At 41.3% G+C, this 26284-nt stretch overlaps 1 protein-coding gene across 14 annotated transcripts; it reads left to right on the top strand.

Annotated features, from left to right (window-relative positions):
* Positions 1–667: 667 nt before the first annotated feature.
* On the top strand, positions 668–25023 carry DAB2 (DAB adaptor protein 2). Of its 14 annotated transcripts, XM_040540435.1 has the most exons (16): positions 1071–1273; positions 12042–12164; positions 12383–12558; positions 13625–13764; positions 14543–14641; positions 14770–14901; positions 16703–16786; positions 17023–17046; positions 17294–17341; positions 17514–17576; positions 18734–19369; positions 20201–20354; positions 20864–21391; positions 21935–22026; positions 22791–22858; positions 23572–25023. In XM_040540435.1, exons 3-15 carry the CDS (start codon positions 12462–12464, stop codon positions 22851–22853), a joined length of 2160 nt encoding a protein of 719 aa, XP_040396369.1. In that variant the 5' UTR covers positions 1071–1273; positions 12042–12164; positions 12383–12461; the 3' UTR covers positions 22854–22858; positions 23572–25023. The 14 variants fall into 14 exon arrangements, 13 of the variants coding, with proteins under 13 accessions (XP_040396370.1, XP_040396373.1, XP_040396376.1 ...); XM_040540438.1 differs by lacking the exon at positions 17023–17046 and having other exon boundaries at positions 776–1273; XM_040540441.1 differs by lacking the exon at positions 12042–12164 and having other exon boundaries at positions 848–1273; positions 18734–19027.
* The last annotated feature ends 1261 nt before the right edge of the window (positions 25024–26284 follow it).

Here is a 26284-nt window from a genome sequence, read left to right as displayed (position 1 = left end):
AGCACTTCTGAAATGAAAGACCAATACAGGCAAGTGAGACACAACTATCAGCTTTTAGTAACCTCAGGCACAGGGCTCCTACCACTTTTGCTACTACAGACCTGAGCAGTCAGACACAAAAATGTGCACTTCACCGTATCAAGGAAAGTATCATATCCTTTGGTACCTTTACATGATGAACAAATGCATTCATCAGTTTTGAATCTTGAACTCCACTGTAGCAAAATCATTTTGCATTAAATACTCCCCTGTCTAAAGTGCTTTAAAATGTCTATCAAATGTATTACAACTGCAGCTGTAATACTGAAAAAATATGTAATTTTTTTCTTTTCTTTTCTTTCCTTTTTTTTTCCTTCTCCCTCTCTCTCTTTTTTTTAATTGGGTATTGTTGCAAAGGTCAATATCATAGTTTTGGACAGAAATATTTTGCACTGTTTTGAGAAAATGAATGTTAGGCTAAGTTTACAGCCTTGAAAAAAATAATAATAATAAATAAGAAGTTCTGCTACAAGGACAAAAAAGTGATTTTTTATCAGAGGCTTTTTCACACAAGTTGGAAAACAGCTGTACTGCACTGAGAAACAAAACATGAGAGATGTTTGAATAAAGATGAGTGGGAAGTACAAAGGTCAGGTCTGGATGTGACCCAGAAACTGAATTGCACTGACCCAATATTTTGGTTCAGCTCACCACAGGTTTGGGGGGTGGTGGGAGGGTGGTATTTTGGTTTTGGCCTTTTTGCAGAAAATAAGCTTCTGGCTTGGGCTTGCACTTCGAACACCACCACCGCACCCGCGTTTAACCAGACGGGCACACAGACACACACGAGGGGACCCGTTTTGTGCAGCAGAGTCGGTCTCACCGCCGCCTGGGGAGTACGAAATACCTGCGCCCCGTAAGCAGTGGCCCTTCCCACGGGGCGCCCCCCTTGTACCCCGCGCCCGCGAGTGGGCTCCAAGCCCCGGCCGCGGCAGGGGGCTGTCTCCGGCCCCCCACTCCCCTCCTCCCGCAGCAGCGGCGGCTCGCAAGGGGTTAACCTAGTAAGCACCGACACGTTGAGGGGGAGTAGCCAAGACCGAGCAGCAAAAACATCATAGCACATTCCTGGGTAGTCCTCAGCTGCCAGCATCTGATTAAAACCATATCTCTCGCTGTGAGTGGCTAACTAATCTGAAGGCGAGAGTACAACTGAATATTTAACCGGGCCCTCGCTCCTCGCCAGGCTACCGGCTGCAGACGTCGGATCATGCACGGGGCGGCACGGATCTAGCTCGTAAGTAGCTTTGCAAGCGGGGCTCGGCTCTCGAAAAGCCACCGGGGAAGGGGAGAAGGCGCTTATTTTATGTATGTACTCATTCATTTATCCATTTTTCTCCTCCTCCTTCCCTGCCCGAGGACGTGTCGGTGGGTGCCCGTAGCGGGGCTGACCCCCGGGGTGCTGCGGGGCTCACGGAGCGGGGACCCTGCAGGGGAGCTGCCACCGCAGCGGGGGGCTGCCCCCATCTCCCCGCAGCCCCGGGGGGGACAAGGCCGAGCTCCTCCGCCGCCGGACGGAGCCGAGAAAGCGCCGCAGGGTCGGGGGAGGACGCCAGGGGCGGCTCCGGTCCCGGTCCCGGGGGGGAGCCGCGATGCACCCAGCCCGGCAGCCCCCGTCCTGGCTGTGCCGCGGGGTGGAAGCCGCCTGCATCCTGCTCCGGCAGGGCCGGCTCCCTGAGGAAGCCTGAGCTGGAAGCAAAATAAACATGTATTTTTATTCCTGTGTATGGAGGGGGGCGGGGGTTATAGACGGGGAAAATTTGTAAAACTTAGTGTTCGTAAGCGTTTAGTCGTGGAGATGAGGGAATCCTCCAGTACCAGAGAGGAGGGAAGGGTTAGGATGCAGTGAAGCAGGGGTGGGTTTTCTGTTTTGTTTTTAGATGGAGCATCCTTGCTGAGCACCACTCTGCTGGTGAATTTCAGGGTGATGCTTCTGTCTGTGGTAAACAGGTGTAACTAAAGATGCCTAGGATTAACTGAAATGAGTCTGCTCTCCTCAGGAAAACTAACTTCTCAGCTGGTGAGGCTTCAAGTCTCTAACAATTGTGTGATGTCACTTAACTTTGGCTGTTGTTTCAAGGTAGTGCCTGTGATCTGAGCAGTAAGATAAGCGCAGGTAAGCGCACTAAAGAAGCATGTAAATCCACTGGTAAGGTAGGATTAAGTTAACTTTCTTTTTTTTTGGGGGGGGGATGTGGAGTGAGCATAAAGGAATCACTTTGATATTAATGAATCTGGTTTGCCTTAAAGGGTTACACTTTTGCCTCAGAAGACTTTTGTAGCTTTCATAAACAAGGCTGTCCAAAATTGAGCAGATCTGAAAGCTTATAGACTTAAACATTTTTCTCATTGTATGCTAAGGAATGGGTGTAGGTATGCTTAGGGATGGGAACTGCTGTGTAGATAAGAACAACAGAAGTTGAGATTAAAGTAATTACAAAAGCTACGTATTCTGTCTGGTTGTGAAGATTTATTAGCTGCTAATAAATTGAAAATGTGACCGGGTGTCTAACAGGTCACTATCAGGAGGTTAGGAGTTGTTATGAAGACCTTCTAACTGCATCAGATGATTATTGTGTCTTGTAGGGGATACAGTGGGTAGATAAACAGAGGGGCAAATTGAGATCAAGTCTTCTCAGCTGGGAAGGGGGTTATTTGAGACACAAGATTGTCTGTTTAAAGAATCACTGTAATCACATCCAACTCAAATGGCCCTTGAGGCATAGTCCAGCTTCCAAATTGCCCTGAATGGGCTGAGGATGTGGTCAAGTCTAGAGCAGAAGCTTCTATTAATAGAAAGTCACTAGAATTTCCTTTTGGAGGAGGAGAACTGAGTGGTAGAAATGGTAAGGAAGATGTGAGTGCTAAATGAATGTCAGGTGACCCATCAAAGCAGAGGCTTAACTAGCATACCTCATGACCTATGGTATAGGAAGACTCGGTACAGTGAGCTGAAAGCCAGGTGTTTTCCATCTTAGATGAGGTGGTTCTGCTACAGGGAATCTGACAGTGTTCTGAGCTTATTACTGTAGACAGAAGGCTAGGACCATAACAAGCTCTACTGTATTAGTCCTGTAACTTCTGATACCCCTTCTCATCTACTGTGCTCTTACTTCTAACAAAGCTGTTAGCTGAGCACCAGCAGCTGCGCAAAGTGCTATCGTTTGGAAGGATGAGCCAAATGCCAGAAAGCTGGCATCAGCTTCCTTTTGTGAAGGTAGAGATGGTTATTCATTCCAATACGTGCCTTCTGCTATGTTTCTAAGTATATCTGTACATTTGCAGTATGTATAGAGCCCACTTTTTCAGTGAGAAATGCATTGATTGTCAAAGTACCTGCATAAACCAATTGCTGGACACAATTGTCCAGTAGATGTTATGGATATACTTCTTACTTACCACCTTTACTTCATGAGCAGATGCAGGACAAGCACTCTGAACAGGTGAATGCTCTCCTGAGAAAATTGTGCTTTTCTCCTTGTGAACTTTACACTGCTAGTACTCTTGTGTGACCTGCTGGATTAACCAAGTACTTGAGGCTGCTTGTGGACTTGCTTCAGCAAAGCTAGCAATATGCAAGCACTTTCGAGATGTGAATTTGCAAGGACAGTGAAGGGATAATTCCACATCCAGAGAAAGCCAGCTGACTCTGGAAATGGTACTGATAGAGCAAATCCTGTTTGTATAGATTCTGTCAGAAGTGATGAAGAGATTACAAGGTAGCTTCATGCTATCTGCAAGGATTTTAGAGGAAAAAATAGCTCTTGCATGTAGATTAAGGGATTAGTAGTGGAACTAAAACTTCTCCTCCACTGTGAGGCTGGGGAGGGAAATGCTAAGATGTCTTAAGCTTCTGTCGTGGAGCACAACCAGGCACAAGCCAGTACGCCCCTGCTTCAGCATGGATTCTACAGAAATGCAATTTGGAGTTCTGTTAGAAGGATCAAAGAGAATAAGGTATCAAAGAAGTGTGACTTCCAAAATAAGATGACTTTAGGAACCCAGTTCTGAGGTTGCATATGGGTTCAAGGGTCTCAGGGTTATAAAGAAGCTGGATAAAATATGGTGGCAGGCCAAGTCAGTAAACAAGATGTACCAGTTAGAAGAGGATTAACATGTTTATACAAGCTGAGAGGCTGAGTACTGAACAAAGCATCATCTCCTGTCTAACTCCCGATGTCCTGAGTTGATGAGGGCATAGACCATTCCATTTTCCTCTTTACTGAAAAGATGTGCCCTGCATGTGCTATGAAGTGCCTATGAAGTGCTGAAATGCCCTGTAGATCTTCACTCCCAACTATATCAATGTGTTTTTTCTTAAAAGCTTCTAATAAAGCTTCATAGCTGGTGCGTGTCACCTTAAATCTCAAAGCTTGGACCTTTTGGGGCCAGTTAAGGGCATACTGTTGGCCTCAGAGCTCAATTTCCTGCTGTTTTGTCAGTTCATGTTGCATTCTTAGGCAATAAGATGAGAAGTAAAATACTGTATGAGGATTACATCTTAAACAGAACTGCTAGGTTAGAGGGCCACAATAACAGATGTTTTACCTGACATTGAGGAGGCTTCTTGAGCAAGATCCTAGTGGACATTTGTCCTAGCAAAGTATACTGAACACTTAATGCTGATGCAGCACGTAACTGCAAGTCCCCTCCTAGGAGGGGTCTGTAATACACCTTCCCTGTGGCTAAAACGCTTAGGGATGGACAGGAGAAGTAGAGAACACAAAGGATGCAGTGTTAATACTGCAACCTGTATGCAACCTTGGAGACTAACTTCTGCGCTTCCACTAAACAGGGTAACTTGTGCTTTAAAGGAGGGCACAAAGGTCACTGTATGAGTAAGTAGTAGTTTTATAGTAGTTTGAATAGCAGATCTACCTGCAAACAGTTGCCAGCCTGGCTGATAGAAGATAAACTCTAGAGCAGGATGGGAGGCTCATGCTCTTGCACTCTTCTGGTGTATGGGAGACATCTCTGTAATCTGACCTCAAGATCATCACAGAGGTGGGAAGTTAAATGGACCCTGATCAGGATTACTTTAGAGTCTGGGTTTAGGAGTAATATCATAAGCTACCCCTAATGTGCATCATGAATGTATAACTACAAATACCTACAAGGAAACCTTAGTACAGAATAGTCATCTGTGAAACCTGACTAGTTGTTCAGTAGGACAGCTACTGAAGTAGCTGCAGTGGAGCTCTGAACATCATGTCTAGATACATCTCTTTTTAACCTCTGGTATTGACTTTTGTGTACCTTCCCCCTTAGATTTTTCTCTGCTTTAGGTGGCAAGAAAGGCATGGTTAGTTAAACAAAATAAAGCTAGGGCCCTTGGTGATGACTAATCTTGTAAGCAACAGTAATCATAGTATACTATAATCCAGAATGCTTGATACTACCAAATTGAGGACTGAAACTGCTGTAGAAGAACCTGTCTTCATAAAGTTCAAACAGAATCATCAGTCTTTCAATGAGAGATCAAGAGCATAACTTGCATCTGTTATAGGAGACAGCAAGGAGCAACTTTTGCGACCAATGACTGCTACAACAAACTATGTAACCAAAGGCTGGCTGTAGCTGGTGGCTAGGTGCAAGGTTCTTCAAATATTGCCAAAATTAACATTTAAGGACAGGCTTCTGCCTGCTTAAGGTTAATTGGCTGGTTGAGCACCTTCTGTATAAGCAGACGACAACACTTGACCCTGTTGTAATGACTATATGGTTTTAAACTGGGTGAACTCAAGAGTAATACAACAAAATCCCATTTTTCATGTGGATAGACTTGTGAACAGGTAGAACACAGTAACAACTGAACATTTATAGTTCAGTATAGGCTATGCAGAACATATGCAATCTCTCTCAGTACAGCTTGCACACACCCAAACTGTAAAGCTGGATAACTCTGCCAGCACTGGACAGTTAACAGCATGCAGCTGAAATAACCTATGATAACAGCTTCAATATGTGTCAAGTTCCTGCTCTGAGGAAAGGGGTGAAAAGCGCAGTTATTGGCAACAGTCCTTTGCCGTACTAACCAGAAGGAAGATCAGGAACAGTCCTAGGCAGGAGAGAGTTAGGAGTACGGTTGGAAGTGAAGTATCTGAGCTGTTCTCTGGTACAAAATCCAGTTTGCATCTGAATATACACTAGCTGCATCAATTAAGCAACCTGTAAGCAACGCAGTTTTTAATGTATGCAGTGAGCCTCAGCAAATAGTCTTGACAGTAGGCACTGCCAGCATATGGCCTGAGATTCCTCATCCTGTGAGTAGCAGGTGATGCTTTTCTGAGCAATGGCTAGAGCAGACAGCTGAAGACCCTTAAGACAGTGGCTCCTGAGCCAGAGGCTTCAGCACTGGAAACTGAAGTGAGTGGTATGCAGGAGTGGTCCCTTAACAAGTCAGAAAGCATCCTGTCTTTCTGGAAGACAGATATGAAGAAATTTCTTGTGGAAATGTTCTTGTAAGGACTACAGAAGCAGGCTAGTGACCTTCTATAAGAATATAATCTAAGCCTGTGTTATCAGCTAAATAGCTCTCAAAAATAGAGCATACTGGAGTATTTTCCAATTTCTTTCTAAAATAAGAGCTTAGAGTTCAGATGCTGGTATTGCTTGTGCTAAGACTGAAGGGGTTTCTTAATCTACAAAGTGAACTAAGAGGTTGGGATTCTAAATGCTGAACACAGAGGTTGGAAAAGCTGCTACCAAGATTCATTGTAAGATGCTGCATTATTCCCAGAATAAGTCATTAGTTCAGACAGACCAGCTAAGTGTCTGGATGCTGACTTCGGACACTAAAGTCTCTGTCCGAAGAATAACTTTAGTCTATCAAACTGACAAGGCAGTCCTAGTTCCCTTCAATTTGAGGTGAAGTAATCGGTTAAACAGATAGCAATAGCTTATGAAGATACTTCTAAGGAAGGAAAAAAGGTGGAGGACAATGCTTGCTAATTTATATCATACCAAGTTGTTAACCAGATACAGCCTGTTTAAACTGGTCATGATTTCTCTTAAGACCTCTGTTCTAATATGCCTGCAGCAGCTTTATTGATTTCCAAAGAAGAAAAATCTAAAGTAGAGCTACAGTGGAAACTGGGCTGAGATGTAACTAATCATCTCATCAGTGTTTGTGTTTAAAGCCATAGTACTATGGCAAAAAGGACCAGTCCAATTGCATTACTTGAACTGAGTGACCTGTTCAGTTCTAGCTGCTAATTCAATGATGCTCACTTCACTGTAATTCCAGCGATGAATTATGCAGAAAACACTTTTGGGAACTTAGTTTGAATTTCTAAAAACAAACAGCTCAGACTGATGCGCTGATATAATGAGAACAGACTGTTCTGTTCAGCTGATGAAATACCAGTTGGCAAATAGGCTGAAATAGTAAGATGTCTGGGTAGTGGCTCACAGGCATGGTCCTGCACCAGCAGCGGTATGTGCTAACATCTGAAGCTGACATGACTAACTAGAGTATTAAGATCTGTCTCTATTTCTATTTCCAGTAGGTAGAGGGAGAAGGCAGCAGCATGAAGAGGGTATTCCATGAGAGATCCATTACTGCACTTCTGTCCCAAGGAGCAGATGAATATCACCCTTCGCTGTTTCACTTTCTTGATTATGTATTATCAAGACAGTTAGACCTTGTGCATTGTTCCGCAATAAACAAATACAGCTGTAGCTTTTTCTGAAAGAGTATCTGTTGGCAGAGGAAGCATTTGGGATGGGGCTGTCTTAATACCCCTGCAAAAAGTATTGATACATCCTCTTCTAGGTGAGAAGACAAAACATTAAACAGAGCTTAATGCAAGTTGCATGAAAGAAGTAGGATCAAATTCCCAGGGTGAAGTTTTGTTAATCTAGAAATACTTAGGCCAACAGATCAAGTATGGTTTAACTGAGGCCCTGACACTGAAGGAACAATCTCTTAACTACAAATCAGGCTTCTAATTACCTATAGGCTAAACAGCATAGCTGAACAGTTTGTTTCCATGTTTTTGAACTTGGTAAGCCAAGACCAGTGGTTTTAGCCTTGCTATCAAGGAATTGCAGGAGAAACTGAGTGGTGGGGTCATCACTAATCTAGACCTTACTGATTGTGGGAGTGACTGACAGTTTCACTTGTTAGGCATGGTAAGCCAATATCCTTTTTGGTTGTCTCTTACAAAACTAACCACAGGGGCTTGGGTTAGACTTGGCAGCATAAGGGCCTGTATTTAGCCAACTTTCTGGCACATGATGCTGTTCTTGCATTCCAGACATGGCACAAACTGGAGGGGAACAGTTCACAGGCTGTCTATGAACTCTTTCCTACCACTTGTCTTCAAGCAGGTACTTGTTATGAGTTAGTGTGAACAACATATACTGGGTATAATCCTACTTGTAGGTAAGGCTAATATCTTTCATGTGTATTAGCCACAGCTACACTAGTTCCTAATAGATTAATCTGGTTGTTTAGTAGAGGAGACAAACTAATGGTAGTAGTACTTGCACCAGAGCAAGCTGCTGGAATTTTCCACTTAAGTCATAGCAATCTTGTCATGTCACAGGAGGTCTATTCAACTTGAACTCATATACAGTCAGGTGCTAGAGCAATGAGTGCTTTAGTAATGAAACAAAATACTTAAAATGGTATTTCATTTGACTCCCTGTTACCAATGACCCTGTTCCAAAAGCAAATGTCTGAATAGCATGTTCATGTTTCTTATTCATTAATTCACTGCTGTTGCAGCAGGAACTAAGAAAATGAGGTATTCAATTCTGCATGTAGCAAGTTTAGATGTGAATGTCAGTCATACAGGAGCTCACACAAATGCACTGTTATACTTCCATTGTGCATAGAACCTTCTAGTCAAGATTGTTCATTATTTCTAAATCTATCTGACTTTAGAGCTTCAACTCTTGCAAGTCATTGTCTGTATTACTGTTAGCCATTAATCTGTCTCTTTAGTCTGCAAAATTGAAGTCCTGTAACAAATTCACTCAAGTGGACAGCTTCTTTACCATCCTTGTGAAAACAGCTCTTTTGTCAAGAATTTGATAAGATATTTCTCAAGTTGTGTTGTGCAGGTACTGATACAACATTCTAACAAGAAGAACCTGGCTAACTCTTCACATAGCGGGCGGGGGGGGAAACCTGCCTTGAGGAGGTATGTTTAGCACTTGAACTATTGCTGTGCTTCTGGTTACTACTTCTTCCCAACAGGCTATAATGGACTTGGCAGTAAAAGATACTCTTGTCCTCTCCTGCCTCTCAGATTCTAATTTGAGGTTAATATTTACATGCAATAACTCTTAAAGCTGAATCATGTACTTCTAGTATCAAGGGACAAAGAAGGAACAGAGGTTGTGAAGAGGATAAACTATTAGACTGAACAGATGTTTAGATTATCTGTCTTGGCTCTGACTTTTGCAGTGCTCCTAACCTCTTAGATGAGTTTTCCTTAACATTAAGGCAGTTATTTTTGGGGGTGGGGTGGGGAGGACAGTAAACCTGTCTGTTGGGAGAAGGTAGCCTAGTTTTTAAAACTCATAACAGACTATGACAATAATGAAGATTCTCAATCCCCCATGTAATTACACAGGAAAAAAAAAAAATCTGATCATTAAGGATAGACACCACATTGCCGCTCTGATCAAATAAGAGAAATAATTGAACAACACCTAGATTACCTTAAGAGATGCTTTCAGAACAAAACCGTTTGGAATGTGCTTCCATTTTTTTGCTAAGAAATGGGTATTTCAATGGTGTCTTGTCTCTAAAAACAGCTCTCCTTGCAGAGAGTTCAGAATAGACATTGAGAGTACAATATACTTAAAGTCCTACAACTGATTTCTTTTCCCAGGGTAGATATGTGGTAAACCACATACAATGCATGAATGAAGAGCTTCCTGGTTTGAGATGGGCCTTGAGTTATGAGCTGTTGCCTACTATGTGTAGAGGGCCTGAAACAGTCTATCTTTGCATTTGTAGCTTAGCAGCTAATTCTCTTCCTCAAGAGGTGGGATTTATCAAAGACAGAATTCTCTGAAGGTATGATAAGTCATGTACTGTGAACTCTTACCAGGTGAGATGAGCTGTGCCAGACCTCGGATGGGAGAGAGTTGGTTCTGTAAACTGGTCAGAAAGCTCTCACTGATCTTCTCAATTAACTGTTGACACTGAGAGAGGCTGAACCCTTGCAAATCCTCCTGTCTTCCTGTGGAAAAGATCATACTTGTGTGTATCCCTGCCCATTTTCTTCCACCTCAGGGTTTTGTGCTTTATGGCTCTATGCAACTAAGTGGTCTGGCTTCCATAGGTTGAAGGTAGATGGCTAATAATGGATGGTTAACTGGCACATAAAGAGACCTCCGTATGGGCAGTTGTTATATCTCTTCAGTGAATGCTTCTTGTGCATATTTGCTTCTTTCTAGGATATTTGCTTGTTATTTCCTCTTAATTTGGGGGGGGGTCTTCAGAGTCTGATACTTTGGTTGCATAACACATTCCCCTAAACTGGGGAAGCAGGATCATTTACGGGCAAGACTCAGTGCCTCAAGGTTGCTGTTTCTTCTTTCTGGCACAGAACTGGGCAGAACATCCTAAAGCTGTGACTCAGCTGCTAGAGAGCATGCCTTAGCTCTGTTCTTCTCCAGGCTTTTTCTTTCTGTTCTCTCAACAGTAACCTTCCAGATGGGGGTGGGTGGCTGACTAATGGTTCAACCTTAATCTTTCCTTCCTCTCTTTCTACAGCACTTGATAAATCTAGGGAATGGTCCACTACGCTGAAGTGTAAAGGCTATCTCCACCTGAAACTCTACTATCAGAACTAGATGCCGAACTAGACCTAAAGCGGGATCCAATTGGCTTTATTTGACTTGATTAATGAGTGCTTCCTTTTTCCCAAATGAGCAAAACCTTCTAGCACTTCTGCAAATGTCATGCCAACCCCTGTGTGTTGTAATATTTTTCTCCCTTGCTCCTTTGTCAGAATGGACACTGTGTCCTCCCAGGCTAAATAGAAATTGAGGCCTTCAAGGTGAAATTGTTTCTCTTAAGAACACAAATCTCATGGTCTTTCCTAGGTTAAGAATCAGTTAAGCGTTGGCATGCATTACTTTGTTAGTTGCAAACCGGATGAGTTGATTTGTACATATTGACTTAATGAGTTGAGGGAAGAAGAGAAGCAGAAATGGGAACAAAACCCATAAAGGAACTTCTAAGTAATAGATAAAACATTAGGCATAACTGAGGCAAGTGGGAAATATGCTGTTGAGAATTACAGGCTTATAACACCACGAGATATGCAATGCCTACAGCATTTGTCTGGTTACATAGTACATCTCAAATAGTGTGCTGAATAAAAGGGGTGATTTGGTCTGTTGCTACCAGTTTGGAAACAGAGGGAATGGCTAGTAGAGAATGTAGAACAGCTATTTAATTCTCAACCATCTTTTGGCTTCACTTATCAATGTTAAATTCAGCAGACCACTTCAATACCTCAGACAAGACTCACAAGGCAATTTCTGTAGCAAATGTGAATGTCCAGATCTTTCTGGCTGGGCATAGGTGATCTTCAGATCTCCATAAACACAAGTCCCTTTATTTAGTAAGTGTGACTCAGTGTTTCAGCTATTTAGGAACAAAACATGGTGGCTGCAGTTGGTGGTGATGTGTACTTCTTTGTTCGTCTTATGAATATGTTCTCTGAGGCTAGAAAGGTATCATGGCATGGAGTTGGACTACTATGACTTAATTTGCAGAGACCTTTTTTTTGGGGGGGAGATTACTTGACAACTTTAGGCAAGAGTATGGGTGTTTGGGAGCTTTTTGTCTTCTTCTGAAGCACTCTTGCAGTCTAATGAATTTATTTGCTTTTACCTGTTGAGTGCTACAACTTCAGTACTTATAGGAATATGAATAAGATCTGATGGTTTCTTCTGAGTATTCTGATGTTATCTTCATGAGTGTTTAGAACAGGTCCTAGTAAATGTTTCTTGCGTTCTCTCCTATGCTACTACAGATGATGCTCACAGTGAAGGAGAATAAAGCAAATATCTGAGGTGCTATAAATAGCTTTAAAAGGTGAAAAGCTAAAGGTTGACAGATTAAAACAGGATGATGCAAGTACAGCCTGTGGATGTAGGTCAGTATGATATACCGATTAGGTATTATTGAGGTAAGGGGTCATCACCTAGTTGCTGTAACTTCATGCTCTCTGTAGCCTGAGATGAAGAAACAGTGAGTCAGATTTCCTGTATGACCACTTCCAAAACTTCCAAAATTTCCAGCCTATACTGCACTTCAGTATTCAGCAGAATAAAACTGGACTAACAGGTATAATGGGAATATTTTTTTTTCAAGGTAAAATATTATGCCTGCCTGCTGATTGTTCCTTGGATTCTAAAGAACTACAACAAGTACAGCTGACCACCATCTCATCATGTCTACTGAAGCTGAAACTACTACTACTATCAACAGCCAGCCTGAGCAGCAGGCTCCACCAAAAGTACAGCCTTCAAAGAAGGAAAAAAAGAAAGGTAAGAAATACCTACCTCTTGAACACTCCTAGTCAGTCTCCTTAATCTTTTGCCTAAAACTAAGATTACTTTTGCTGCATAGTTGAAATAACTCAAAGGTTTCAAGCTGACTGGGAGGGTGAGTAAATAAGCTAGTATAATCTAACCAGAAGGTAGGCTTTTAGCTTGAGAGCTTTTTTTAGCTCTAGGTTCTGGAGCTTTCTGTTCTACTTGTCAAGATCAGCAAATGAGATGCTTAAAGTTACTGAAAGCCTGGAGAAATGAAGGTCTCCTGTGGAGGTGACCAGACTTACAGCCATCTAGGTAGCTGTTGCTCTGAACCAGACCTCACTTTATTCTCCACCCTCTAAAGAGGGAGTGACACGCTGGACTCAGATTCTAGTCCAGAGAAGCTAGGATACATCATTCATGAGAATAATTGTTAGGCAATAGCTCTTTAGATTGGTCATTTGAAATATAACTGCCTCATACAGAAATACATACCGAGGTACACATTCTATATGTTGAGTATATGGAAGAAAATGAAGCTTTTCTGAGAAGTAATGGTAATAGTGAAAATGGAAAATACAGCTAAAATATCAAGTGATTACAGGGATGCAGGTACTAGGACTTCTAGAGGTGATGGTGCTGATAGCAAGTTCTAGCACAGGGACTAGTAGATTCCTAGAGACCAAGAAAAGATCTAACTAGACCAGAACTGCAGGCTCACACCTGAAAGGCTTGTTGATCATCCATTATGGCCATAGGAAGTACTGCTCTTTGCCTAGTTGGTTGTTGCCCACAAAGATTTCAATGTTTCATGACTGTTCTGAAGTTCCCAGACATTAAGCATTGGTCCCCACTCTTTGAATACAGGTCAAAATCTGTAAGATCACTGTGACCTTAAAGGAATAACTATCTTGAAGAACACACATTTCTAGAAGGACTTAGGTTGTTAGTCTGTTATAGTCAACTGATAATTTTTACAAGAAAAATACACCATATTAGTACATATTTTAAGTTTCCAAAGCCACAACATACATATTTCCATACATATTTCTCTTCTAAAACCTTTCTCTGTCTCCAGGGCCTGAAAAGACAGACGAATCTCTTTTGGCCAGATTCAAAGGTGATGGTGTAAGATACAAAGCTAAACTGATTGGCATTGATGATGTCCCTGAGGCAAGAGGAGACAAAATGAGTCAGGATTCAATGATGAAGCTGAAGGTAAAAGCCTGAGCTGGCATGCAAGGAAAGTGTTCTGCTTAGCCTTCAGAAGGCCGATCAAATAGTCATTTTTGCACAATTCCAAGTATTGCTTAATAGGAATATCAACTGATAACAGCACCATCTTGGATGGAAGATGCTTTTAAAGCTGTAACCCATTTATAAGATAGTAGTTTTAAATGCAGTTGATCATGGTTTCTCTACTGTCTTGGGAATAGTCTGTTGGGTCTCTTGTTATCATCCATACTATATTCCAAAGTATGAACTTGATTACAAATAGTGAGCTTTGGTATTGGATGGGGAGGGGGGAACTTTGTGATATTTATCATAATAATTATAAGCCCAAGCTGACATTCTGTAGCAATGGTGACAATAATATACATAGACAAACCAAGGGATAAATAAGACACTCCAGCAATGAAGATAACCACTTCTGGATAGCAGAACCCTCACGTTTGCTTCAGTCAGACCAGGAAAGCTGAATTGGCCTGGTAAGGATGCTGCTGTTGCAGTAGTTCTATGTATAAAAAAAAAAAAGCTCTAAAGCTCCTAAATGTTTACAAAGGAAACACAGTCTAGTTTTGAGATATCACATCTAACCTAGCCAGGCATATGTTGTAAGAGAAATGTCGCTCAAACCATAGCACAGTTGAGGAATAACTAGACTAGCACTAGTACAGTACTGGCTATGGGCTCATGAGACATGCTTAGGAAACAAGCTAAAACTCACTCAATCAAGTGCAAGTCTCATCAATGCTTTGATATTCATTTTATTTAGGGAATGGCAGTGGCAGCTCGTTCCCAAGGTCAACACAAGCAGAGGATCTGGGTGCACATCTCTCTCTCTGGTATCAAGATAATAGATGAGAAAACCGGGGTAAGAAATGAGTCATTCTTAATGTGATTCTTAAAGCAAGTGAGTAGTTTAGGAGGTAGACCAATCTGGACTAGATCCTGCAATGTAAACCAATGGGGTTTGTTTTTTTGTGATTTTTCTAATTCTAGGTCATAGAGCATGAACATCCAGTGAACAAAATCTCCTTTATTGCTCGAGATGTAACAGATAATCGTGCCTTTGGCTATATTTGTGGAGGAGAAGGCCAACATCAGTTTTTTGCCATAAAAACAGCACAACAGGTATTGATCAGAGGCCCTTTTCCATATGCTATGAGTGATGCTACAGTGTAAACACTTGACGTTAGGCCCTTAACAGATGTTCTGCTGATAGTCCTATGAGGTGCAGGGAAATATCAGCAGATGTATTAGTCTGTCTCCTGAAAAAGGGTGGTAGGAGCTGACTGTATTGCCAGTGGCTCTCGTTTTGTTCAGCTTCTCATAGTCCAAAACAAAAACACTCCAGTATCCTTGAAAACACTCCAGTATCCTTGCTTACTATGATTATTCTTGCTTAACAGTTCATCTCTAATGGAAGACATTGTCATGAACTTTCCTATACAGTGGCATGTTGCTGTCAGTGAGAACACTAGTTCTTGAGTTAAACAGAGTTTTGCTCAATTAGTAGAAAAACAATCATAGAACCACACTAGTCTGGTCTTCATGATGCTTTGTCTTGTGCAGCAGTGAAAGCAGACTTAACTGCAGCATTCTGGGATCAATGAATGGCATGACTGATCATCCTATAGTTGCTTCTACTGGGAGGGATTCTGGTCCTGTAGTGGGCTTCCACCATGCAGAATCCTGTATGCAGAGCCTGTCTTTCTACAAAGGGTAACTGTACATAAGCAGTGTTGGAAACAAGCTATTTGAAATTAATACCGGGCATTGTGCAGCTTCCCAAATATCTAACTTTGATTCAGGTGTTTTGTCATGAAAAGCTAATAAATGATTGTCTTTATAATAGTCACTGTAATGACTTGTAGAGCCAAGACTTGAAAGTTAGAAATTTCCTTGTATACATCCCATCCTGCCCTCCTGGAGGACCTTTTGGCAGTTTCAAACCCACTACAGGTGGGACTGAGGGCTCCTTGTTGGAGCATGCTACTACTTTAGTAACGGCTGTTGCACTCTTAAGCCTGTTTTATTAGTTTCAGGCTCCTGTGTAGTACCGGCTTCACTGGAAGTGTAGATCAAATACAAAAGCCTTTTATGTGTGCTCTTGAGTGGAGTCTGTTCTGAGCTTTTCAGTGTGGGGTACTGCTTGCTAGTCTATAAGCTTAACCAAGCTGTAGACAACTCTTGACTTGCTGCTAGTTTTTAAATACAAACATGTCTAGCTGAGGAGTAAGCAGAACTTCAGTAAGCGTCTCTAGACTGCTGCAGCTGTACTGTTTGTCAAAGATGATAACCCTTGAAATGGCTCTTCCTGCAGTTGCATATTTAAAACCCTTAATTATGAGAGGATGATGGTCACATGTGAATGCAATACCTTTCTAATTCATGCTAAACTTCCATCCAGGAAGACACCATACAGGTGTCTGCTCCATGTGTTTGAGATGTTGATTTAATTGTATGCTTGCCTTCCTGTTTTGCTGTTTGCATTCTATTTAAAATCTAGAACAAGCTATAGAAGCTTTCTCCACGTTCATTGTTGAAGTTGGTAGAAACACAGGAAACTAAATTTCCCTCCCCTACTCCCCATGAGGCTACCATGGAGCTTGAACACTCTTTGCACTTTTGAGCAAATATGATTAGGACTTGCCATGTACTCATGAAGTCTTGAGCTACATGCTATTTAGCAGGACAAAAAAAAAGTATACTTAGCATAGGTACTGTCACTTTCCATGGGGATTTAATGGTTCTGGGCTGATTTTTACCCCATTACCCTTGCTCTCTACATAAGAGAGCTTATGCAGGGACTAGGCAATCCTTTAGAGTCTTGATGTTTCCTGGTATCTCAACATTACTGTTGCTGCCCTGTGGGCTTCTGCTGAAGCAAAATGCGAAGTAGCACATAGCTTAAATTTATGTTCTCTTTCAGGCTGAGCCCCTAGTTGTTGACCTTAAGGACCTATTCCAACTAATATATAATATGAAGAAGAGGGAAGAAGAAGACAAGAAGAAGGCAAGTAAAGTTACAGAAGTTGCATTAGTCTGCATAGAATAAAGCTTGTTTCAGCTTTGGCTGGGCTTGTAGGCTCTTAAGAGACTTGCAAAAGGTCTATCTAGAGCCAGAATTATCTGAGGTTATTGGTTGTCAGCTGTGCCAGCAGTTTGTTTACCAGATTTAGAGATAAGCTATCCAGAGCAAAAGGCTTTGGATATTCTACCTGATGTCTAGATACTAAAAGACTTCTTTAGAGTGAAGAAGCAAATAAGACTGAGGTAAGTCTCTCCAATTCAGCCTCAGCAGATTAGGTTTTCTGCTGCAATACAACTAGCTCTGTCTTTCTTTATAGTGCTAATATTATGGAGGAATCATAAGATGCCCAGTTACAGTGGAAATGGGAGCAAAAGGGGTAGTAATCTCCCATAAATTTTCTATAATTGACTTACTCTTTCAAGCCTGCAAGTTCCTTGCTTAAGGAAGGTTTTGATATTTGTCACTGACACTGTTGTTCACCTATTCCAGAATGGTAGTGAAGCACTGTCTGCTGATCAAGCTGACAAACTGAAACTGGTAGGTTAAATTTTAGAGATAATGTCATTTAAAAAAAAAAGTAGCTGACTATCTCCACATTGTGTGGTAGATACAGGATGTATAGATATTCAGTAGATCTATATAATACTTGGGTTTTGCTTTTGCAAGAATTCTAACAGACACCAATTCTTTCAATATTTCTGGCTTTCAGGGAGTTGACCAGATGGATTTGTTTGGGGATATGTCAACACCTCCTGATGTGAGCAGTCCCACAGTAAGTAGAATGTAGCTTAACTGTTTCAGTTCCAGCTTTGATATCAAACTTTGTCCTAGTAGTAAGATTTACTTTTACTTCATTAGTTCTAGTTTCACTGAGACATCTGTCTAGTTATCAGCGATGTATTAGCATCCTAGAGCTGTAATAGTAGCTACTTACTAACTAGAGTAGCTAATGTCATTCATTGTGGAGTCTCCTTTTCTGGAGATATTCAAGGCCCATCTGGATGCCTACCTGGGCAACTTGTGATCTAGGGAACCTGCTTTGGCAAGGGGGTTGGACCCGATAATCTCTTGAGGTCCCTTCCAACCTCAACAATTCTGTGATTCTGTATCCAGGACAAGTCATTTGAGACTTAGAGTACTTTATTGTATACACCTACTTAACTAGCTGGATATATCTCTGCCGTAAGGGCGATTGTAGAAACCCAGCTAATGACCTTTGAAGTTGAAGCTCACTTTAGGTACAAGAGAATCCTTAAATAATGTATTCTGAGTGGACACCTACCTATTCCAGATAAGTGGCCCTGGCTCACAGTGGGGCCTAACTGCACAAAACTATGCATTTACCTTGTCACAGCTCATTGTGACCCCCACCCCCCAAATTGCACTAGTTTATTCTGGCACTATAAGCTATCAATCAGCCATGCAAAAACTGGTGTTGGAATGGATGTCAATCTAGCTAGTGACTAGGTCTGACCCTTCTGTCTGCTTGGTAGACAGATGGTATGTTAACCTCTTCCACATACAAATAGCTTTCTAATCTTACTCCAAAGAGACTGCAACTTGAAGTCACACTGAGGCAATGTGATTTCACAACTTCTTAAAAAAAAAAAAAGACCAGATCTCAATAAGGGTACTTGACTCCAGTGAAAGCCTAGGTGTAGTAAGTGCTTAATTACTGTAACTTCCCTTAAACTAAGCGATCTTAAAATGTGCTTTTAACAGTTTCTGAAACTGCAAGCTGTGGTTAAATCACAGCTACTTAGTGTTTGACTTAATGCCTTAGTGTCACTTCACTGTGATGTTGAATACATATTAGTATGATGTATTGGATACCAGCATCTTTCCTGCTGCAGATGTTTTCCTTGAGCTTGTGTACTTTGCAGCCAGTCATATATGAAACTAACATTTTTTTTCTTTCTGAACAAATAGGAAGCTAAAGAGATTCTGTTAGTGGACCTAAACTCTGAAATTGAGACCAAACAGACTTTTACAAAAGAGGATCTCTTCTTGAATGGCATCACAACTTCTCTTCCACAACCAAAGCCACAGCCACCATTCTTGCCAGAAAATTCTTTCTCTACCAGTCTCAGCTTCTTTCCCACACCTAATCCAGACCCTTTCAGTGATGATCCTTTTGCACAGACAGACCAATCTGCACAACCTTCATTTGATTCTCTAAAATCTGCTGATCAGAAGAAGGAAAATCTGAGCACCTTGACACCGGTGGGTAATGGTGCTTCAAATGGTGATATTGACTACTTTGGTAAACAGTTTGACCAGATATCTAATAGAACTGGCAAACGAGAAGCACTAACAAGCCAGTGGCTATTTGAGAGTAAGCCACCTGCAGCAAGAACTCCAAATGGGGTACCAGACAGAGAACAGAATGGCTTTCTTAAAGCCCCATCAAACTTCTTTGTGGAAGGTCCTTCCAAAGGAGTAACTCTGCAGAATGGAGTAAAGCTGGATTCTGAAAGCAATATCCAGCTCATGTCACATGAGTCTATAACAATTAGCCCACCACCACAAAGTACCAAGCCAGGAAGAGGAAGGAGGTCTGTCAAGGTGAACAATGTTCAAGTAATTAATGGTGATATGCATGCTTTTACTTAAAGAAGCTGGGTGAAGGAAGCTTTTCTTTCTTCATACTCTGTAACTGACTAAACAGCTTCACAGTGTATCTCTTCCACATGCCATGCTTACTCTAACCTATCTGCAGCCATGGTACATCCTAACACTCATGAATGCTTCATATAGCTATGATCACTAAATGTATGCTCTTTTCCTTAATGCTGCCATACTTCTGTAAAGGTCTGGTAAGTATACTGCTAAGTATGTTGACCCTTGATATAATGCAATAAGCCATTACAATAGCTGTAGAGTCATCAGCCTGTGGTTTCACAATGATGAGGTACCAATAGTAGTTTACAGAATCCTATATGGCTTCACAGTACCTGTCTACTGAGTGCAATTTCAGTTACTTGTCTGACCATACACAGGGTGGTTCTGGGTCAGCTGCATTTATCTTGTAATCAAATGATGAAAAACTCACTGACCTTGATACAACTTCAGGTGTCATTGCAGACTGGACAGGAGTGTTTGAGGGAGGGGAATCTCATTATGATGGCAAGTATTTAGTCAATTCTCCTGCCGTTGACCTGCAACTACTGTATATTATACATGCATAATGCCATGCATATCAGCAGGTATAAACAAACTGAAGTTTGAAACTCTTATGCTTGGTCTCCTTTAGGATACCTAGTACCTTTTAGAATACATCAAAACTTCCTGCTCTGCTGTAGCTAAAAGCTTGTACCACCAGACAGAGTCTTGATCATAATTGGTCTTAATAAATATTCTGCCATGCTATCTCACAACAGCTCTTTTTCCTTCCAGACTACATCAAATGACTTGTTTAGCTCGGACTTGTTTGCACCAACTACGGAGAGCCTTGGCTTAACCTCAGTGGCGCAGACAGGACCTGTGCAAGCTAATCCACTGGACCTCTTCAAAACAAGCCCTACCACAGCACCTCCATTAACTGGTCTAGGTTAGTTCACGATAGGTATCTTAGACTGGTGCAAGAGCTTCACTTCATTGGTGTTCTAGCTCTGCTTTATGTAATGTGCAGTGTTTAATCCATAGATAAGCTGTAGTGCTGTCTGCCCTAAACTATTGAACTTTGTGAATAGACACTTAAACTCTGCATCCTTAACTAGAACTGAAACTTTTGACAGCAGCTTGCCGTTCCAGGTACACAGGGTGCAAATGTATCACAACTTGAGAGGCCGGGGTAACACTGCTGCAGGATCTTAGGATCTTACTCACACGGAAGTAACTACCAACCTCAATTCTGTTCTTCAAGAACTGAAAGGGAGTGAGGGGAACAATACTAACCCCTTTATTACCAGCCTCTCCAAGTGACTTTTTAAGTGTAAATTAACAATTTTTTGCGAACAGCTGATGGAAAATGCCTTGCTGGTACCCCCAGTGAAATTGATACACTCCTACTTAGTCTTCAGAACACTGAAGTGCTGTGTAACTATCTTCCCCTTGCAGGTGGCTTGCCTGTATCTTCATCACCATGGAGTACACAGACATCTGCCTTCAACCAGGCTGCATCTGTCTTTCCTGGGTCTATGATGTCTACTCAACCTGCAGGATTTACTCAACCACTTGCCTTCAGCACTCAAGCAGTGTCAAGCTGGAGCCAGCCTGCATCTTTTGGTCCAACAGCCTCTCAGTCCCCTGGTGTCTGGGCACAGCCAGCACAAGTTACATCTACTTCATGGGCACAGCCATCCAGTGCTGTAAATCCATTCCAGAGTAGTGTATTCCCACCTTCAACACTATCTGCTCAGCCCCAGTCTGTACTGCCATCTGTGTCAACAACAAGTAGCCCACCTCAGCCACCACCTAGAACTGCCCCTCAGAAGGAGATATCCAAGAAAGATAGCGATGCTTTTATTGCTTTGGATCCACTTGGTGATAGAGAGATGAAGGATGTCAAGGAAATGTTCAAAGACTTCCAGCTGACAAAGCCACCTGCAGTACCAGCAAGGAGAGGAGAACAGCAGAGTCTTTCAGGTGCTTCTGGAGCTTTCATTAATTGTTTAGTAGTAAAGTAGCCATTCCTCAAGATAGTACAGATCATAATAATATGGAAGCTAGCAAGCTGTCTGCCAAAATGACTGGTAAAGTCTTTCTTCAGCTTAAATAGCTGCTCAGGGAGGAGGTTGATCACCTCAGGGATGGTTGATCACAAGTAGCATCTGATAGTAATGATTACATTAACCATTTTATTTGTTTAAATTCTGAAACAGAACTGAAGGACTGTCTCCCCTGTTGTTAAACAATTGATGAATGCCAGTGGCCAAACAGTGACACCTAGTGCCTGAACTAATTTATTAGGGATATCTAGTGCCTAAACTGGGTCTGTAGATTGTTACATCTATACAAGTCTCATCTGGCTCAAGTATACTGAGGGACAAGCCAAAGATAAAATTGAGGTCATATAAAGCTTCTTGCTTGCGTTTTTGTGTGTGCAACTGAATGAGACTTCGTTTATTGAAAGAGACGAGTACTTGTTTGATATGTTGTTTGATATAGCAGTTTGTCTCTTCTTTCTAGAATTACCAAAGCCTGTTCCCCGACAAAGTGCACTGCCAGCTGATAGCCTATTCGAAAGTCAACCTAAAGCAGACCTTTTCAATGCCTCACCTGTAAGTACTAAAACTTTCCACTGTGTCCCTCCACCTTACCAACAGGGATCCCTGTGTTTGAGAACTCGCTTAGTTCTAGCTTTTAGGGGCTATAGAACAAAACTTCTTGCATACCTGAGGCTAATATTTAATCTAACAGAGGGCATTTGTTGCAAAGAGGCTAACAAAGCATGATTCCATTTGACCTGGGTCCATAACAAATGCTACAAACTATAAATCCTCCTGGAAACTTCTTCAGCTCTATATGGGGAGCTTCTACAAAGGTCTGTAAATGGTGCAGCTGCAGAAGTCTTCCACTTCATCTATGCTTACCCCTCTGCAGGCTAGTATGGACTGAATGGGAGGTTCCCATGGCTGGTATCCCTTGGGGGAGGAAGTGGCCTACGCACATCACTCCATTTGGGACACAGTACTTGAAACCCTTGGTGGAAAATCAGGACTACTTCCAGAATGCTGGCCTATGACATCTAGCATTTGGCTAAAACAGATCTCAAAGTGACTATACTGGCTCAACTACAAATGAGTTAATGAAATACACATGGCTTTTCTAAAACGTACCTTGCTTCCAACTAGTATAACTACTAACATGGCTTTAGACCCCCTTTTTACTCTTTAAAGCAGTACAGTTGATATGTATTTAGCAGGTGCTCTGCAGTATTGTCTTTCCAGAAAGCATTTGAAACCCAAACTAGCTGATACAGTCAAGCAGAATAAACCTGGTGAAACCTGAAAATCCACTGAGTCTATGACTTTCCTTTTCATAGAAGGAATCTCAGAAACAACCTTCTGGTCCATTTGGTGATCCTTTTGGCAACCCCTTTGCATAGACTAGGTAAGTCTTCCACTAGTAAGACAACCTACTTCATGCTCTGAAACTGATTCAGAAAAGCTTTGGCAAAAAGCAGGCTGAAAACTACACTGGCTTAACTTTATTGCTCCTCTGAAGTACTGCAAGTAGTTCCTAAAGTATACTTCTGCTAGAGTGCCTCTACTTAGACTTGTACATGTTGTCTGCCTAAGTCTAACCAATTTCACTTTCTGAGCAATAAAGATTTTGTTTTTCTATGGACTTAAATCTCAAAGCCACAAGAGATGTAGGAAATTAGGAAGGAAATGTAGGAAATGTAGGAAGATTAACTTGAGGAAAGTTAATGAGTAAGTATGTGCTGACTACATTCTGTGGGATCTCTTTAGCAGAATGGTAGCAGACAGTCCACCATGCAGTTTAATTTCGTAAACATTGAAGGCACATTTTCTGGGTGAATTAAAGTAATAACAAGAGAAGGGCTGTCATGAGCTTTTGTCATTATAAATTAATTCAAGTTCTCTTACCATTAACTACAGAACACAAACTGTTAGATGTATGGCAGAGGAGTAAATACAGTAGTTTGTCATCCCCTGAAATACAGTCTACTTGTCTACTTGTTTACAGACAAGTTTTGCTATTTATTGCTTTAGCTTTGTTCTTAGTGGTACTAAGCTAGTTTAAGCTGTGAAACTCTAACTTCTAGCCATCCTAACCTTAAGCCCTTTTCATTATACTAGGCACAACCAGGGAAGGACAAATGGAATAACTGGACCTCTTCTCAACATGACTCTATTTGTTTCACTTTGCTATCTGCCATTCCTACTGCTGTTCCACGATGTCTGTAATCTAAAACACATCCAGGTGGATTGAAACAAACCCTCAACAGTATGCTGTGAAGATGGTAATTCAGGGCAAAACAAATGGAAAGTTGTACACAGCCTGGAGACCCAAACTCAAATTGCTGGATGTTTAGTTTTACTTTAGTCGTGCAATATTCCATGGAAGAGCTTAGTGATGCTAAGTCATGTGTCTTGTAAACATGGTCACCTCACTTCCTTTTTCTGCAGCACTTACTGTCCTGAAATATAGGAACTGAATGTACCTGGGGAAGAAATGCTGCCTTCACATAAGGGAATTGAATTAGTAGCTAAACTCCACACTTTAAACAACTAGGTCATTTGCGTGTTACCATAACAGCAGCCAGTTGTAAAGTTAGTGGATACTACTCACTTCTAATTGGTGACTGGACATATGACTTGGTTTCTAAGCCACAGAGATGTAAATTGTATGGGTGGAGGAGAAATAGAACACTTGTCCACTTAACTAATGATAAAAGTAGCATTCTGCCACAGAAATGTAATAAAGGGATGAACTGTGGGGTCTGTAACAGAATTGCTGGAGTCCTGAGTACTAGAGGTCTACAGTGTAGGGTCAGATAAGACAAAACACTTCTTGAAGAACACTGAGCTAGTCATTGACACTAACTGTTGTATTGGTGCTAACATGGCTTATTCAGGGAGGGAAATCTACTAGATCACTTTTTTTAAATTAAGGTGGCTTGGCAGACAAGTGGAACAAGCAGGTAGGCTTCTTGCTTATATCTCAGTGAATGTCCCCAGTGTTGCTCAGTTTAAGTTCACACGGTGTAGCATGACATGTTCCCAGGATGTCAGAAAGCAAAAAGACAATCATGGCTTCAATCCATGCCTAGATTCCTTGTGAACAGGTGCACCAGCTCTGTGCTATTAATGTGAGGTAGCCCTCCATCTCTTAAATGTGCCTTTTCTAAAGAACCTCTTTACTAACAGACCTTTAAATCAGTCAGTTATGACCAATTGTAACAGCTATGTTCTTGGCCAGTGGTGAGTGCTGATATCTGAGTTTTTTCCTGTTAATACTAAGCATAAACTTGAAATAGTATTGTTAAATCAAATGTCTAAGTGTTTGCTGAACTGGAAAGCTAAGAAAATCAGCTTGGAGAGAGCCTTAGTACCCACTTCAGCCAGTCATGCAATTAGTCGTGTATATAAATCTCTTGCACTTTCTGTAATGCAAAAAGGCTATGAACTTAAGTATTTGTCTCAAACTGGAAATGTAGAAACTTATGGATATTACACTGTTATATAATTGTAGTATCTCAAGTGATGTTACCTAATGACATTAAAAAGAAGCAACTCTTCATAGCAAACTAATATCTGTGTGGCTGTTAATTCTGTCCCTAGAACTCCATCTTGCACCTCAGTTGATTCTAGGATTTCAGAGCCTGCTAAGAACTATTTGTCTCCAGTTTGGTTCTTACACTGGCTGTCTGACAGCAGAGTCCTAGGTCTTTCTGTAGCTTCAGGCCTGTTCAACACAAAATATAAAATTTTCAACTGACTTAGTAAATTGTTTGTTTCTGCTAATAAAGATGCTTTCTTGCTTGATTCTCTAGGACCATGGAAGCTGTAGACATGAATGAATGAAGCTTCTAAATGTAGTGTAATTTAATGTGTCTATTTCAACTACTTTGCAAGTAGCCTAAACTCCTTCAGGGAAAACTGAATAGGAAGGGAGAAAAGATCTAGGCCACTTTACAATTAATGCAGATGGCTAACAAGAACAAATCTGTCAGAAAGCTACTGTCTTAGATTCACCTTTGGTACTGGAGACAGACCTGTAACATTCAGCAAAAAAGTCAGGCTGGCTAAAATAGAATAGGTGCTTACTTGCTTCTGCCAATACCAGTTGATTGGGATTGAAAACAATTCCTTTGGAAGGGAGTTGGTATCCAGCCTGAAATATAGGTCTTATGAATCTTTTTTCTGCATAGCAACATGTAATTTAGTATTCAAAAATACCATCTAATCTAAAACAAGTGTTCTTTCTCCATGCTTAAGAGAAGGGATATATTTACCAGCATAGTTTGAACTAAGTATGTAAATGACTATTTGCTGTTCAAGCTAAAATTAACAGTTCTAGCTGGAGCTTGACAATAGCTGTCAGGATAATCACTAAGTTAGAAGAACCTCTTCCAATCTGGTCAAAGATGATTGCTGGTCTGCTAGTTAAGTTTGAATGGCCATTTACTCTGACTTAGTTTCTGTTTTAAAGAACCATGAACTTGGTGGTATATTTAACGTCAACTGAAGCAGGTATGATGAAACAGTACAAGTGTCTGTGTCATGGTCTTGCTTTCATGTTCAACAAACTAATGTAACTGGACTCATCAAGCTGGATTGATGCTGCATAAAATTTCTTCCTAGAGAAGAAATTATCCCAAGTCAAGCATGGGTTATAAAAATAAATAAATAAATAAAATAGGGGAACAGGGGGGAAAAGTATTTTTTATTATCCATGGTATTGCAGAATAACCTTGTACTAGATTAATTAAAGTTTGAGTCCAAATGCTTAAGTAATGCCTAACTGCTAAAAAACAGGTTATCTATGAGTTACTTCTGTTTTGTGGCT

This window comes from Cygnus olor, chromosome Z (assembly GCF_009769625.2).
Source record: "Cygnus olor isolate bCygOlo1 chromosome Z, bCygOlo1.pri.v2, whole genome shotgun sequence".
In the NCBI taxonomy this organism is placed as follows: domain Eukaryota; kingdom Metazoa; phylum Chordata; class Aves; order Anseriformes; family Anatidae; genus Cygnus; species Cygnus olor.
The sequence above is the reverse complement of the archived record's forward strand: the minus strand, read 5'-3'. Positions and strand labels throughout refer to the sequence as shown.